Here is an 18,150-nt window from a genome sequence, read left to right on the forward strand (position 1 = left end):
TCACAGTGCTTTACCTCAGAACTTTCTGATGCTGTTTCTTTTAACCTAAAGCCCATCTCTACTACCATTTGCAACCCTAACCTTAAAAATCTACTTCAAATGCACTTAATCAAAGAAGTCTCTTCATTTACCCTTTTCCCCCGTGGACGTGACTTGTTTCTTCCCTAAACACTACATCACTGACTATCATGGCAATCATTACAAATAATCTCATGTGCTTTATGCCTTATCCTAAACCAAAGGAGGTTATCATTCCTTAGAGAAGATAGATTCTCTCTTAGGAACCACCGCAGCAGTTAGCAGTGTGTCTTGCCCACACTATGTTCCATTAGTATTTTTTTCTGTTAGATTCTCCTTTAGAGTATTTAGGAAGTTAGGACAGTTGCCTCTACTGTTACTAAAGTTTCCCCCACTCTGGCTTTCAGCCTCATCCTTGGGATCACTTACATTGAAAAGTAGCGCAGGCACTGGGGTGAACCGATGGACATGAATCATGCAGATAGCATCAGGGAGATGGCCTTCTCGTGAGCCCACAAAGAAAAGCCTATTTTAGGTAAGATAGGAGAGACTGAGAAACATGGGATATTGAGTGTGGCCTGGTTCCTGAACTAAAGGGCCCTCACTCTGCAATCACCTCCAAAAGGGTAGATAATATGGAATGGAGTTCAATGTAGAGATTCGTAAGTACTGGAGGCTACTGATGGAAATAAGAGCAAAGAGGTTGTGAACGTCATTTGGGGAGCACAGTGACTAAAGTCTGGATCCTGTAAGTCATACCCCCTGCCATAGTTTTCAAAATGCTTTCCAATAAAAGATACCGCTCATACCTAGAAGCAGCCACAATGGAAGCATTGAGGCCACCAAAGCAGGATAATGCAACTGCTAGTGGAATTGTCCAGTTGAATATTCCAAAAATCTGGTCTGCGAAAGTCTAAGGAAAAGAGTCATTAGGGGTGAGAGGCATAAACAGGCATGTCCCTAGATTCCCACTACTTGGAATCCAACCCTTCCACCACAGAGGTAATAGTACCTCCTTGCAAGCCCAGTATCCCAGCATCCTTTCAAGGACTGTCTCTTTACTGGGACTTTCAAGAGCTGCACTGTACCTAGAAGCCCACAAACACCCTCAGCTTCTCTGCTAATGAAAATCATTTACCACAGCAACAGCATCACTGGCCAGGATGTCCTTCATGTCTAGCACGGTGTAATAGGCCACATTGGTCAAGATGTAGATGATGGTGACAATGGGCATAGAAATGCCAATGGAGAGAGGCAAATTCCTACAGCCAAATAGAATAGAAGATATGTTAGTCCATAGTCGCATCCTCATCTCTCCTTTAATCCTTAGCTTTGAACTCTTAAGAACTAAAGAACATCAAAGGAAAGGATAATCTTATTTGGAGACACAGATACAATGCCAAGATAAAGTAAAATAAAGGATTTTATTTTACTACTAGGTGTACCAGTTAATAATGCAGATTTTTTTCAATAGATGGAGTAACACATATGTTGCTATATATGTGATTTGATATATATGCTATTTTGTTGTATTGACAACAAGCTTCAAAACTTTATATGTCAATTTTCTGAAAGTGTTAATAAATGTCAAATTTCATGCCAAAAAAAAGAGCATTTGTGAGAAGTTTTAATTCATTACTTTATTTTGAAGAAAAAGTTATTGTATATTTTGGGAAGCTTATGATAAACATATTTCATCTCAACATACTTGTGAATGCTGGTTTAAACACTTTGAAATTGATGATTTTGATGTGAAAGACAACGTCCAGGTCAAATGAAAAGGTTTGAAGACCAACAGTTATCATACAAGCATTATAGGATGAAGATGCGTGTCAAACTCAAAAACAATTTGCAGAAAAATTAAACATTACTCAGCAAACAATTTCTGATCCTTTACAAGCAATGGAAAAGATTTTAAAGGGAGGAAAATGGGTGCCACATCAACTGAATGGAAAACTGAAAAGTCATCAGTAAAATGTTGCCTCAACACACGAAAGAAAGTCTTTTTTACATTGAATTGTGACTGGCGATAAAAAGTGGATTTATTTTGAGAATCCCAAACTCACAAAATCATGGACTGATCCAGGTCAACCACCAACATCAATTGCAAGGCAAGGCCAAATTGCTTTGGAAAGAAGACAATGCTCTGCATTTGGTAGGATCAGGAAGATGTGGTGTATTATGAACTTCCAAAACCAGGTGAAACCATTAATACTGATCACTACCGACAAAAATAACCAATTTGAACCATGCTTTTATCGTGAAACAACCAGAATGTTCCAGAAAACAAGGCAAAGTAATTTTGCTTCATGATAATGCACCATTACACACTTCAAAACCAATTAAAGACACATTTAAAGATCTTGCCTGGGAATTATTAAACTACCCATCATATTCACCAGACCTTGCTCCTTCAGATTACCACTTGTTCCAATCAATGTCATACACACTTTCTGAGCAGGACTTCAAAACGTACGAAGAAGTGGACAATTGGGTCTCTGAATGGTTTGCCTCAAAACAAGAAAAGTTCTATTGGGACAGTATCCACAAATTAACCTAAAGATGGGGGAAATGTGTAGCTAGCAATGCACATTACTTTAAATCAAGCACTTTGGATGATTCTCTTGAATTTATCGTGTTTTGATTACAAAATCCGCATTAACTGGTACACGTAGTATGTCTTATAATAACAGCACAGGAAGATGGGTTTCTTTTGTTTTTTGTTTTACAACCAGAATTCTTTATAATAGTGAATACTGAAAAAAATAAAATGTAAAAAAAAAAAATTCTTAAGGTTGAGAAATATAAGAAGAAATTATGAAGGCCAAGTCTCCAGAGAAAAAGATATTCTCTCATTGGGAAGAACAGTGAATGAGCAACCTGAGATATGATATGTGAATGAGATATGTCCATCCACCTCCTTACTCAGTTTGAAAACCTTGGGTACCATCCTAACCAGTAGCCAAGAGAAAGATGCAAAGACTTCCCAAGGTCCCTCTAGCCCAGTGGTCAGCAAACCGCAGCTCATGAGCCAAAGTTTGCCGCCCTGTTGACTAATGAGTTTGCCAACCACTGCTCTAGTCCAAATAAAGCCATGATCTATATAAACATTCTTCACAGTGAGAATCAAGGGGGGAAGGGGCGGAGCTAAATACTCAAGTCATTCAGCTTCTGTCCAGTAGGTGGAAGTACCACCTAGGCCTCAATTCTGTTTCTATTTGCTCTGGGTTGCAACATTGCAAGTGTACCAAAAGTATTCTGTTTCTCAAAGCCAAAAGGAATTTATTATTATTCTTTTGACTAAAAATTTATATAAACTCCGCTCTTGGGCAAATCTTAGTTCCCAGAATTACTGAATTTCAAAGCCAGGAAAGGCTCTGAGATCTTATAATTTACCCCCTTCTGTTAGAGATAAGAAAGCAGATAGATGTCAAGGACTCCCTCAAGGTCATCCAAGAAATTGTTGGAAAGAGAGGCCTTGCTAATCCCTGTCCAGTGCTCTTCACTCTGCATAACTAGAGGGTAATTTAGGGTAACAATGGTGAGGTGATCCCATTGAATGACAAACAATACCACTATGCCAGTATGAATTTGAGAAACAAAGGATCAGAAGGGAAACAGGAAGGATTCTGGGAGTGTATGAGCTTAAATTCTCTATGTGGGGATATGGGTGAGTGAAAAACCTAGCAAGGAAAGTCTATTGTGAAAGCATACAGGAGTCCATTAGATAGCCTGCCTTAATACAGGGATGAATGAATAAGTGTGAAAAGACCTTAATTTTTTTTTTTTATAAACACAAGAAACTTCACAAAGCTCTGTTACTATGATGACAGATAAGATACTTTTCTGGGCCTCAGGCTTCACATCTATTAAAACGGGGCTGATAAACGCGTGTCTCGGTGGCTGTGGTGTGCTGTGCAGCAGAAGCTCCGTAAATGAAGGCCATCATTATTGCCGTGGAAAGCTGATGGTGGGATACCTACCTCTCAGGATTCTTGAGCTCTTCGGTGACATAGTTGAGGGTGTCCCAGCCCGAGTACGAGAACAAAGCTGAGTACAGCGCTAGAGCAATGTTACCCATTGCAAATGATGACCCCTCAAAGGAATTCTCAAAGTGATTCGTGGCTCCTGGAATCCAGGGAACATAGAATGGTAGGAGGATTAGTGACCTACTCCCCACCCTCAAGATAACCCAGTAAAGGAATGGCAGAGTATAACGAACAGCAGGTGAGTAGCTTAGAACACCTTTGGCAGCAAGGCTATCAGTGGAGGAACAGGAAATAGAACAGAGACATCTACTGTGGTGGGCCAAATGCAGGGCACAGAATGGGGATCTTGACAGGAAGGCCCCAAGGTGGACTCCTAGGAGAAGGGCTGGAGAACAGGAGTGATGCAGTTCTGTCCTGCCCTGCAAGCTGCCCAATCCTGCCTCCTTTTTAACACCAGACTGAGCTGATACAGGGTGGAGAAGGGCAAGGCTCAATATGCCCAGGTCAACAGAGCTGCTGTAGGGTAGGTGTTCAGGCCTGGATACTAGAGAGGGGTGGGTATAAGGAGTTCATTTCTGCCCTCCCTGGCTCATGCCCAAGGGGAGAGCAATCATAGCCATAGCATAGAGCTTGACAATCTGCAAAAGCCATCTCCCAGTGCATGGCTGTCTGCCCTTTTGCCAAGATCATCCTACACTGGGAAGCAGTATGCATAGACATTAAAGGACAGGTTTTGGGTACAGATTTCGGCTCCACTACTTAATAGCTAGGATCTTGGGCAAGATACTTAATTCTGAAGCCTCAGTTTTTTCATCTATAAAATGGGGATGATAGGGCCTATCAAATGAGATAATGCATAAAGAGGGCTTAGAGGAGTGTGACTCAGAAAATGGGTAACAAATGTTAGTTGCTATTATTTCTTACCTTGGCCAAGTTTAACGATGCCGGCGATGATGACACCGATCAGAGCCAGTACTTTAGCATAGGTGAAAATATCTTGTACCAATGTTCCCCACTTGACATAGGCACAGTTAATGAAGGTTAAGAGGCCTGAAAGAAAAATAATGCCGACTGGTGACCGACTGCACCATCCAGATGGCCTTACACTCCCAAGCAATTTTTCCAGTACCAGTAATAGACCTTTGGCCAAAGACAAGTGCTGGGCTCACACCTGCACTGTACTGGAAACCTCTGCCCAGAATGTCCTCACTATTATCATGCAAAAGAACTTGCTGAGCACCTATCTACACAGCACCACACACACACACACACACACACACACAAAAGCAAGCACACACGCATGCACACTCACACAGTCAACTAGATGACACAAATGGGAGACACAAAGTAAATGTGGATTTGCTTACATACAAAAGTGCTCACAGCAGTGGGAGGCAACTGGAGGCTGTAGGGAATTAGGATGTGTTCAGCTGTAGTCTCTGAAAAGTCACAGTTTCTGCCCCCTTTTCACCCTCCTACACACCCACCGCATGGGCTTAGGACCCAGGACACCGATGCTGTCGTATTACTATTAACCTTAAGGAGTCCTGTTATGACTATCCAATGTCTGGGCCAGCAGGTCAGGACTTGTAGCCAGAGTTTGGGATGGAGGCCAGACTTCCTGATAGTGTCTGCCAGCTCAGCTGCTTGTTTTTGTGCTTGGAAAGATTCTTGGAACAGAGATTCCTACAGAATGGGGACAGGGCATTTTTCCTGACTGTACAATGGAAAGATGAGAGCCACAAACAGTCCTCAAGTCCTTCCCCCAAGGTAGAGGCAATCCCTTCACCTGGAGGAGCTTCAGTAAAGTTCATTCGAGGATTGCCCTTAGAGCCAGAGTTCTTAACCTAGGACTTCCACAATGCCTGAAATGTTTCATAGAATGTTATGTAGGAATAGCCAAAGTATATGCATTTTTCTAAGAAAAAGGTTTGTAGCTTTTTTCAGAACCTCAGAGAAACCCATCACACTCCACAAAAAAGTTACAATCCGCTTCAGAAAAATAAATTCAAGAAGGAAAGGCCACACATGCTGTGAGGTTGACCAATAGCGCCAGGATGTGGCAGGGAAAAGTCACAAGATATAATTCTGAAACTCAGCAGAATGTCACTCAGCCATCCTGCTTGCCCCCCCTCCCCCGCCGCCAACCTCTTACACAGACAGGCAGGCACATACCCCACTGCGGCAGAGTGAACCGCTTCACTGCTCCTTCCTTCCCAGCTCAGCAACTGGAGCACAAGAAGGATAGCTTAACAGTCCTTCTCAAAAAGGGCAAGGTCAGAATCAGCCTGCCTTTCCGGTGGAGAAAGTGCGGCCCAGTGCTGGGCTTGCCTGCTTCAGGCCATCAACACAGTCGGAAAGCACTCCCTGTCTCAGTTCGCAGTGGCGTGTCCTTCCGTGTCCCTAGTTCTCCCATTTTGTTCTGTCCTAGCCTCATCACACTAGCCAGAGGCTACTTCATTCTGAGAAGCAGAAAGACCAGCCTCTCACCATAGTGGTCCTTTCTTCTGTTTGTTTCTCTCCCTTACCTTATAACCTTCCTGTTCTACTCACAGCACAACTTCTTTTCTGCTCCTCCTAGCAAAGGGACATTCCTGTCCCATGCACTTGCGTTTCTGCCTAATAAAAAAGACAACAAACTATAAAATCTTATCACAAGGGCTGGGCAAAAAAGTACCCGTAACTTTATATATAGTTATGGGTACAGTTAAACTGGCAGTCGGACATCACTCTCATAATCCAGGACCACTGGCTCCTAACCACTCACCTGCCTGCCTGCCTCATCACCCCTAACCATTTCCCTTCCTGCCTCATTGCCCCTAACCACCTGCCTGCCTGCCTCATTGCCCCTAACTGCCTCTGCCTCAGCCTCGCAGCCTCGGCTTTGTCCAGAAGGACTTATGGGATGACATCCAGAAGTTCGTTCTGCTGTCTGGTCTAATTAGCATATTACACTTTTATTATTATAGATATTTTTATTGATTTCATAAAGGAAGGAAGAGGGAGTGAGAAACATCAATGATGAGAGAGAATCACTGATCAGCTGCCTCCTGCATGCCCCACACTAGGGATCAAGCCCACAACTGAGACATAAGCCCTGACGGGGAATCGAACCGTGACCTCCTGGTCCATAAGTCAATTTTGAACCACTGACCCACGCCAGCTGGGCATTTTATTTTTTCCCCCCAGTGCTGTTAATAATTAAAGACAGAAGCATACAGTCTCCACAAGCACCCTACAAAATGGCTAAAGTGCCCTTTTTCTCACCCTCCACAAATCCTTCATATCTGTGGATCCTCCTCAGCTAGTCACTCATCCTTTATGCCCCACTGTACTTCTGCCTCCAGCCCTTCTCTTCCGCCTGTAACCCTTACCCTAACCCCTGGGGTTCTGCTTCTGTCTTACAAATGGAACCATATGATGCTGCCATAAAACCCATGCTTAGCCATCAGAGTAACCTCGGTCATAATACCAAATGGGATGGGCTGCGGGACTAGCTCTGGTTCAGTCTGTAGCCTGTGCATGGGTTCTGTTCTCGGCTCTGTCCTTTATTATAACAAATTCTGAAATGAAAATACATTGATGGCTTATACTTTAGTCCCCTACAGCTTCTCTACTCCCATCTCCATTCATTTGTATCCTTCCTTTTACCCACCAGTCACCACCCACCCACACTCAGCCTTCTTCCTCAGCCACTGTCCCACCATATTGCCATAATCTGCTCTCTGTATTGAGCACAGGGGGCTTGGTTTTAATGGAGAAGGGAATCCCATGGGAAGAAATCAGGAAGCAGAGGAACTGCCTAAAGAGAATACCTTCTCCCAAACACAGCTTCCTCCAGGACCTCCTGGCCATGAAGCAGGAAATGGTATGGCAAGTAGCAGTGCTGACTGGGCTCTTTGTCCCCAGTCAGCGGATACAGCTGACCGGAGGCCCTCAGAGCCCAGCCAAGTGCACTGTTCTCAAAGCAGAGCCCCCACCTCCTGCTTCAGAAACAGGGAAAGCAGGTGAGGACCATGGAGTTAGAATTTGAAGGCAGCTTCAAGTTAATCTCAAGGACCGAGATGCCCTATCCTCCTCTCTTTATCTCTAGGTACAATTCAGTCCCCACCCAACACTGACCCAAGTCCACCAGAAGATGGGCTGAAATCACTTTGGACCCTTGACTCAGGTGCAGCTCCATTCCTGTTCTGACACCTGCTTTGGAGAAAGGAGAGGCTGTAAAGAGGTCACTGCTCTAAGCATTTAAACCCAGTCTCCATGGGCTCCTGGAGTAGCTCAGGCACAAAGGCATCAACTCTGGAACTAACAGCCAGGAAGAAACCGCCTGAGTAGATCCAGAACAGAACGAAGCCTGCAGGCCCACTCAGGATCAGGTACCCACATTTAGTGTGCTTGCCCAAACTAAGAAGTCCCTGAGAAAGAATGGTAAACCTGAAATAATTCTTCCAGCACCAAATTTCAAACACTTACTATGTAACACACAAAACTTAGGCCACTGTTGAATCCATTTTCTGTTTCAAATGCCCAGGGACTATAAAATCTCAATACTTTACTAGAAAAATGATTCCATTTATTTAAAATTATGTTTTTATTGATTTCAGAGAGAGGCAGAGAGATAGAAACATCAGTCATGAAAGAGAATCATCCATCAGCTGCCTCCTACTGGGGATCAAGCCTGCAACCTAGGCATGTGCCTGACTAGAAATTGAACTGGCAATCTCCAGGTTCATGGATCAACACTCATCCAATGAGCCACACCAGCCAGACTCATTTCATTTTTTTTTTTTTAAGAGATTAATAGCTCTTCTTCCCACTAACCCAAAAACGTGTTTCTCACCGTTTCTACTCAGTAGTTCTAGGCCTCTCCTCTGGAGCTACACTGAGTCAAGCTAACACCTCTTCCACATAAGGGCCCTTCTTGCCATTAAATATTTATATCTCTCCCCCTTGAGTTTTCCCTCTTACAGGCTAATAATCCAGTTTCTTCAATCTCTTGTGTGACAAATATGGCTTCCAGACTACTCACCATCCCAGTTCTCTCCGCTGCATTTACAGGACTTCCCTCTGTCAGTGTCTCCCTGAAAACCTGAGACACACACAGGAAACGGCAGACAACTTGCAGTTTGAATCCACTGTCAACTACAACTCCCTTTTCCCACCTGAAACTGATGAGCTTTTCCCTCTCCTTTAGTGGGCCGATAAAAATGAATTTTTTCAAAATCCCAAATATGGCACTTTACATTCCTTTGTGAATTTTTAGGCATCTGTCCCATCTACCTTAATTTCGTCAGTTCAAATGCCTTGCATTTCAAATACAAAATTGAAGGTATTTGAACTAACTTCGCTGGAAGTCACTGATAAAAATGTTGACCAGGAGAGGCTAAGCCCTGTAATCTTTCTCTATAGACTCTCCTTTATGCTGGTATTTTTCCAGAACATCAATCAAGAATCCAGCAAACTATTCCTTTATCTAATCCACCTTTTTCCAGCTGGTCAACAAGAATATCATGAGAGTTTGCCAAGAACCTCTCTGCAAACTGTATACACGTGTCTCTGGTCTAACAATCTAATGATGCTATCAAATGATTCAAATAAAATTGGTACACATTTATACTAGATTGCTCATAACCATGCCATTGTAACAGTCAAAAATTAGAAACAAACCAAATGCCTATCAACAGTAGAGTGGCTAAATCAATACAATGGGATACGAAGCAGCAGTGAGAATAAGCCACCTACGACTACCCACAAAAATATGGATGAACCATGCCCAGCCAGCCAGAGGCACCTCGGCTTCCACACCTCCCGAGAGCCATGCTGGGTCTGGCCCTTAGGAAGGATCCGGAAGAACCCTGCTCCTGGCCTGCCTGCTGCCAAGCGCTGTGAGAGTGGGGCCTCCTACCTGGGCCTCGGCCCTGTCTCTGCACTTTTCTCTGGGGAGAAAGGACGCTGCCCCACCACCTGGGCCCACACTGCTGTCTTGTCCCAATAAGAGGCTTTTGGACCCTCGGACCCTGACCCCACTCAGCCAAGTGTCTTTCTATGTCTCTGGGGGTCATGGGGGGGGAGGGGAGTAGACTCCTGAGTGTATGGGCCAGTGTGTGCATGACATGGAATAAACTGTGCCCATTCTCAAATATATATATACTGTGTTTCCCCGAAAATAAGACATCCTCTGAAAATAAGACCTAGAACAAGGAAAGATAAGATATCCCCTGAAAATAAGACCTAGCGCAACTTTGGGAGAAAAAATTAATATAAGACACTGTCTTATTTTTGGGGAAACAGGGTATAAATACATATATATTAATTTCACAAACATATTAAGTGAACAAGCCAGACACAAAAGAGTACATACCCTTTATACCCATTTACATAAAAACAGGCAAAACTAATCTATACTACTGAGTCAGAACAGTGGCTTATTTTCCTTTGTGTATGTTTGATGGAGCAGAGGGGATGACTAGGAGGAACACAGGAAGGGTTTGAGGGCTACTTTCATGACATAGATGCTAATTACATGTGTGTTCAATTTGTGAAAATTCATCAAGCTGTACACTTATAAGGTATACTGTTTCTTGGTGTATATTACATGTTAATAAAAAAATTAAATTGCACAAAAAACAAGGTTAGCTTAGCATGGCTTGTTTTTAGTGAATCTATACAAGTTACTAGAGATTCTTCTTTCCTCTCAAATTCTGCTAATCAAGTGAGCCTAGAATTTGGGCAGGAATCAACTTCAAATTGTCAGTACAGAATGCTTCGAATCCACCTCTTCCTCTTTCCTGTAGTGGGCAGAACAAGGCCCTGGGAGGCAGAGGAATCAGTGTCAGAGTGATGTGATGTAGTGTGGTGTGGTGTGGTGTGATGTGATATAAGACTTGACCAGCTACTGTGGGCTTTGAAGACGAAACAGGGCCATGAGCTAAGGAATGTGGGCAGCCTCTAAAAGCTACAAAAGGCAAGAAAATAGATTCTCCTCTAGACACTGCTGACCCCTTGATTTTGGCCCAGTGAGACACAGTGAAGACTTCGATCTATGGAATGGTTAAGATAATAAATTTGTGTTGTTTTAAGCAGATAGTTGGTGGTATTTGTTAGAGCCTAATACATCACTCGATAGCTTCATTTCACACCCTTCCTGTTCTCCAAGATCCTGTAGATGCCAGGATTCTGTCAACTCAACTAATTATGAATCCTTTCCATTTGTCTACAAGTGGATAAAGACATTTAAAGCAATAACATGCTTTATTACTACCTGCTTTACTCTCTTGGCCTTGAGTTTTTGTTGGCCTAGATCTGTTAGCCTTCTGTTGTTTTGGGGAGTGTGTGTGTGTGTGTGTGTGTGTGTGTGTGTGTGTGTGTGTTTTAATTTAACCCTTTCTAGGTTAGCAATCCCTGCTAGGAAAAATTAGAAGAAAAATAAGCTTTCTTCTTTCTGGCCACCTTTCATATAACTAACTGCCATGCCCTTGCTGTTCTCACTCTGAAGATTCCTCTAGAGCAGTGTTTCCCAAACTTCTCTCATGATGAGAATCACCTGGTGGAGTTGTTAAAATACAAATTCCTGAATCCCAACTAAGAAGTACTAAACTAGAATTTTTGGGAATATACAGGTAAAATTATATATTTAACTAGTGCTCTAGACATTTCTTTTAGAGGAAACCTAGTATTTCTTTTTCTGGGAGATACAAAAACTGAACAAGCAAAGTCACTTCCTCACAAGGATTCCTCATTTCCCTGGTTAGGTTTAATAATAATTAAATAAGTCCTTATCCTTTTGAGATTCATATCAAAGCCTGTACAGGTTCAATGACTTGATGTCTTGGATTTACCTTAAATAATCTAGTGTGGTGGCACCTTGCTAGTGCATGTGTCAGACTCGGAGATAACAGCACCTTCTCGGCTGCTGCTCTCTGTGCCCTGAGGGCCCACACACCAGGGGAACCCCAAGAGTAGGAGGCAGATGCGAGCAGGTCTGAGGGTCCAACTGTCACTGCCAAGCACTCACAGCAAGATTCAGAGGACAGGCCCAGGAGTAAGGGAGTCCAAAGAGGAACAAGCAATAAAAAAAAAATCTCAACATGGAAAATTCAAACAGGAAAATGAAACAAAGAATGAAAATGAGCAAGACGCTAATAAAGGAGAGCCTGGGCCCTCCTTTGGGAGCTGGTGAGGAAACCATGAGAGGCTCCCTCTTGGGCAGCCCATCCTGCAGTACAGATGGGACGGGCAGAGGCATAGAGAGCCACAGGCAAGGATGGGACAGGAGAATACAGAAAGGATTGGGAAGAGATGAGACAGCTGATGGAAAACAGGAGGGAAAACAGTTAAGTCAAAGTCTGCAGGCAGTTAGCCCTGACCCCCTCACCATGACCATCACAATGAGTTTTGTGTTACGCCTTGAATCCCGATGTTTTCCCTGAAGTTAATGGGGAGATACACCTGTTTCCTAAACTGACATGTTCGTGATGTGCCTTCACTGTAAACCTTTTGTTGTTGCCTGTTTCCAGTGGGTCTCCTTTTACCAGTTTCTAATTGAATGTTGTGTTTTGACCCAATTTGTAAGTTTCTGTCAGCAGGAGAGTTTAACTATTGCATGGGAAGATGCTCATTACATACTGTGAAGTTAATAAAGCAGTTTAAAAAAGCAAATCATGCCGGGACCGGTTTGGCTCAATGGATAGAGCGTCGGCTTGGGGACTGAAGCGCCCCGGGTTCGATTCCAGTCAGGGGCATGTACCTTGGTTGCCGGCATATCCCCCGTAGGGGGTGTGCAAGAGGCAGCTGGTTGATGTTTCTCTCTCATTGATGTTTCTAGCTCTCTGTCTCTCTCTCTTCCACTCTGTACAAAAGTCAATAAAATATATTTTTTAAAATAAATAAATAAATAAATAAATAAGCAAATCATCATCATCACCTAGTGGGGTAAGGGTGGGGTAGTTTGAATATAGATAAAACAATGTTGATTGTCATTCATGAACCCTGGGAGTTCATCATATTGTTCACTCTATGTTTGGGTACTTTTGAAAATTTCCATAATAAACCTTTTTTTATTTTTTTAAAATATATTTTATTGATTTTTTACAGAGAGGAAGGGAGAGAGATAGAGAGCTAGAAACATCAATGAGAGAGAAACATCGGCCAGCTGCCTCTTGCACACCCCCTACCAGGGATGTGCCCGCAACCAATGTACCTGCCCCTGACCAGAATCGAACCCGGGACCCTTCAGTCAGCAGACCGACGCTCTACCACTGAGCCAAACTGGTTTCAGCTATAATAAACCTTTTTTTAAAAAAAACTTCACCCAATGATAAGTTTATTGACTTTAAAGAGCAAAAAAAGGGAGAGGGAGGGAGGGAGGGAGGGAGGGAGGGAAACATCAATGTGAAAGAGAAATATCAATCAGTTGCCTCCCAAACAAGCCCAACCAGGATCGAACCCACAACCTTTCTGGTTACAGGAAGATGCCCCAACCATCTGAGCCATCCAACCAGAGCCATAAAGAACCATTTTTAAAAATTTATAAAGGTACTGCTTTTAATAGAAGGCAACTATCGATAACTTTATTTATTTTTTTAAAGCATGTATAGCTGTTATTGAGGTATAAACTCATATATATATATATATATATATATATATATATATATATAATTTATTTTTGTACAGAGAGGAAGGGAGAGAGATAGAGAGTTAGAAACATCAATGAGAGAGAGTCATCGATCAACTGCCTCTTGCACACCCCCTACTGGGGATATGCCCACAACCAAGGTACATGCCCTTGACTGGAATCGAACCCGGGTCCCTTCAGTCCCCAAGCCGACGCTCTATCCATTGAGCCAAACCGGTTTCGGCAAGAAGGCAACTAACTTTAGCAAAATATGCTCAGAGACTTGAAGTTTCTATCACTACCATATTTTCCCTTTTGTACAAACTTTATAATCTTCAGTAAGAAAGCAAAATAGTCTCCCTCTGATCTGACAGTGTGCAACCTATGTCCACACTTACATCATTCCTACCTCTTTTTGCTTTTATCCTCTTGTTCTGTTCACCATGCTTCTTCCCATAGGGTGAGGACTTATTTCCATGCACTATTGCTATGAGAGACCTTCAGGAAAATTCCCTAAAAGGATCCTAGAGCCTCTGACAACACCATGTAATAATTCTTCTCAATGTGAGCAGACAGGACTACCAGAGGCTGGTGTCTTTGTGCCTTTCTAAGAGACAGGCCACATATCTGTAAGTTCTATTTAGCTGTAAGAAGAAACACACCTTCAGGCAGAACTGCAAACAGAAGTGGCTGGTACTATTCATTACATTCACTGGGGAAGTAAAATCCGTTGACAGGTCTCTGTATGTTAGTGCAGTGAAATTTCCCTCTCACTGCAATCAAAAGAATCAAAACCTGACCTTGCCCAGAGAGAGTAGGCATCCCTTATTACAGCAGAGCCTACTACAAGTACATCTCTCTGATACACACACACATTAGTCTCAGCTCTTCTGGTAAAACCATCATTTTTGAACAAAATATACCCTTTCATGTCATATTCTAATCAAATATGAAACTGTTTCTACCTTGCAGTAAAAGTAAAAAACAAATAAGCTTATTAGCCTTAAATGTTTATAGATGTGAGTCTAAAACATCACTCCCCTATTTTCTATCCTATTTTCTACAAATGCATTACTGAGCACATTTTCCATCTTTATTCTCCTTTCTGTATAATACCTCAAAGTCTCCAAAACACCCAGATTTATACTATAATCTGTGCATTTTCTCCTTTCCTTTAAAATTTCAGTTTAAAGCCTTAGTTAACACATCTCTTTCAATTCCTAAGAAATCTGCCCTGTCCCTTGCCAGAGTTCACCTTTCTGGTATCTTAGCATTTACAATCAGGCAGTCTGCTCTCTGTCCTTCTTTTCCTTCACATACACAGCCTTCTCACTTGGCAGTGAGATGAAAATTATACCTGCCACTCTCTCCACTATCTTGAATTTCAAAATCACATAACACACCTCAGGTGTCTTCTGACTAGTGACGCCATTGCCATTCATCCCACAGGACTTGGCAGGAGGGAAGTCTGTAGACTTAACTGGTGTGAATAAGCTTTTCATCATATGTTGCTCAAGAAAAACCACACATGCCCGGCTGGCATGGCTCAGTGACTGAGCATCGACCTATCAAATAGAAGATTACAGTTCGATTCCCAATCAGGGCACATGCCCAGGTTGTAGGCTTGATCTCCAGTGCAGGGTGTGCAGGAGGCAGCCAATCAATGATTCTCTTATCGTTGATGTTTCTATTTCTCTCCCCCTCCTTTCCTCTCTCTGAAATCAATAAAAATATATCTTAAGAAAAAAAATATGTCTCTCAGGGGACAGCCACGCTCCTTAATCTGTATGCCCAGGCCTGCTAGTACCCATATGTCTCCAGAACACTCTACCACTGCTGTTTCCATAGGAGTATCAGATTTATATTCTCTGAAAAAGTCTCAGATCTGTTGCCTAAAGCCAGGCATTGCAAGGTTTTCCTCCTTTTCTGTATTGCTTGATTTATTTGTGTTCCCTAAAGCTGGTTTAGGATACACTCTATACCTTACAATTCTCTTTCCCTTCCTGGTTTCCTTGAGGTATGATGTCTTCCATTCTTCCTAGGTGCTTTTATAGCTCTTGGAAAGCAGACCTCAAACTCTTACCTTTTCAGGCTAGAGCAGTGTTTCCCAACCTTCTCTCATGATGAGAATCACCTGGTGGAGTTGTTAAAACACAGATTCCTGAATCCCAACTAAGAAGTGCTAAACTATAATTTTTGGGAACATATAGGTAAAATTGCATACCTAACTTAGTGCTCTGTATATAAAATCTGTCTTAGAGCACTAGTTAAGTATACAATTTTACCTATATGTTCCCAAAAATTCTAGTTTAGCACTTCTTAGTTGGGATTCAGGAATCTGTGTTTTAACAACTCCACCAGGTGATTCTCATCATGAGAGAAGGTTGGGAAACACTGGCTAGAGAACCATTTTGCTTCCTCAGGCATCATGGGTGAGAGCATCTGGGTCACTGAATCAGATACCTCCTATTCTGCCTCCTGGAACTCAGTCAGCACTTGAGTTGCAGTGGCTCCGCTCCACTCCGAGGGAGCAAGCAGGCAGTCTGTACCGGAGGATCTCATATTAGACCACTCCATCTGCTCCCTTCTCAAAGCTGGCTAGTCCTTCCTGGTTTGCTCAGCTAGTTCCAACTGAGGTCCTCAGAAGCAAGACAACAAGCCTGAGTGAGCATCAGAATCACCTGAGGAATGTTAACCTACATCTCTGGCGTTCCCCCTCAGGTGTTTGAAGGCAGGGGTCTATGGCAGGGTTCCCAGGGAAATGTGATGGTCTGCCTGCTGCAGGTGTGCTACCTTAAGTAATGGCACACAGAACTGAACCCTTCACTTAACTCAGCGCTCCTCTATCCTGGCTGCACATTGGCCTCACTTGACAAGCTTTAACAGATCTCGGGCCCCACCCAGGCAGTGAAGTCAGAAACTGAAGGAACCCTGGCATCAGCATGTTTTCCAAGCTCAGCAGGTGCTCCTAAGGCACAGTGACAATTGAGATGCTCTCTTCCCAAGCTCCCCATCAGTGCTCCTCAGCAGCGACTTTCTACTCCTTCAGTTCACATTCTCTAAGCCAGTTCTCACCCTTCTACCCAGAGGTGCAGATTCATTTGGCTGGGGGCACAGGGAGGGAGAGGAAGAGCCATGAGTATTTTTTAAACCTCCCAGGTCATTTCAATGTACAGCCAGGGTCCGGATCCACTGTCCCTGACTCCTTTCCCAACTTCCTCCTGCGGCAGAGAGAAAGAGAACATATAGAGGAAGAGACCAAGGGTGAACCCCTCAAAAGTCTTGAGGATCAAAGCACAGGACCCCACACCCTCACTGTTGATGGGTTTGCTCCTACGGTCACACTGACCCCACATCAGAAAGAACCCAAGGCTCTGACTCCAGCTTCTTGGTTGCTGTGAATGTGGAACATGAAATGAAAGTTTCCCTACCATGAACTTAAAATGACTCTTGGGAAAATCCCTCCGGGAGCAATAACCAGCTTCCAAGAATAAAGTGCAAAGGGCAAATATCAGTTGAGGGCCCAGTATCTGGCTGTTCCATCCCATTAGCCACAAGGACACGAAGTCAGTTACCATTCTACCAGGAACAGCTGCAGGGGACATGTGGCCAAAGCTTCCAGACAAAAATACAGAAATCTGAAGTCCTTTATATTCCTCGAGTAGAGTTAGCAGACTCAGTATAAACTGTCTGCCTTCCCCTCTGCCCAATTCCTACAACTGCCCCATAACCCTCAGCACCACCACCCTGAGAGTCAAAAGCACTCAGCACTCAACTAAGCTGAATCTGGAAACATATCTTCTGTTCATTCATGGAAACATATCTTCTGGAGATGTGTTGCTGGCTGACCAGGATAACAGGCAGATTGAAGACACAGGAGGCAAATGTCCTGTCAGCGAAAGGCAAGAAACTAGACAAAAAAAACTAGACCATGTGATGGACACGGGTAAGCAGGAGCAGAATGACCCAACACTGCTAGCAGTGGACCGAAGCATGTCAGCTCCGAAGAAAGGGCCGTTGGGTGGAGCTGGACTCCTGGACACCTAACCCTGACTCCTGCAAAGAGGAAGGAGAGTCTCAGCCCTCCTTTCCGATCTCAGAGCTAGTATAAAATTAAAAGTAGGTGTGTTTATCTTATAAGTAAGATAAACTGAAGTCATTCAGGCCAGCTCCAAAGGTATACATTCCACCACTCCCTGTGCCTTCCTGTCTGGATTCAGGGATGTGAGCCTGGGAGTGGGATTATCTCCCCTCAGGTAATGGCTGCAGGGATCTGGAGCAACCTCAAAGAACTCTGGGGGGAGGGGGGACAAAAACAGAATAATCAGTCTCAGGAAGGGCCGTCTGCATACCTCACTGGTTGAGAAGGGTCCTTCCAAACTCAGAATTATTTAATCCACCCACCAAGCATGTCCTGGGACCCACTGCAATCCAGGCTTGTACGGGCTCTGTGATTAATACCCAGGCCCCAGCCTTCAAAGAAAAGTGAACATGGGCAATTATAAGAATGAATATCACTGCCAGGTAACC

General features: G+C 43.4%; 1 protein-coding gene and 1 pseudogene across 2 annotated transcripts in view; one reads left to right on the plus strand and one right to left on the minus strand.

Annotated features, from left to right (window-relative positions):
- The window catches only part of SLC7A7 (solute carrier family 7 member 7), a 32,034-nt gene that overhangs the window by 1,641 nt on the left and 12,243 nt on the right, over nt 1–18,150 (minus strand). For both annotated transcript variants that reach the window (XM_036448704.2, XM_036448697.2), the window contains exons 3-7: nt 4,932–5,057; nt 4,002–4,146; nt 1,157–1,280; nt 828–931; nt 448–544 (exon numbers count right to left, since the gene is read on the minus strand). In XM_036448704.2, the coding sequence (XP_036304597.1) occupies nt 448–544; nt 828–931; nt 1,157–1,280; nt 4,002–4,146; nt 4,932–5,057 (596 nt within the window). The remainder of the gene's footprint in view (nt 1–447; nt 545–827; nt 932–1,156; nt 1,281–4,001; nt 4,147–4,931; nt 5,058–18,150) is intronic.
- Nucleotides 7,861–12,738, plus strand: LOC118703828 (annotated as a pseudogene).

Source organism: Pipistrellus kuhlii, unplaced genomic scaffold (genome assembly GCF_014108245.1).
Source record: "Pipistrellus kuhlii isolate mPipKuh1 unplaced genomic scaffold, mPipKuh1.p scaffold_m20_p_1, whole genome shotgun sequence".
In the NCBI taxonomy this organism is placed as follows: Eukaryota; Metazoa; Chordata; class Mammalia; order Chiroptera; family Vespertilionidae; genus Pipistrellus; species Pipistrellus kuhlii.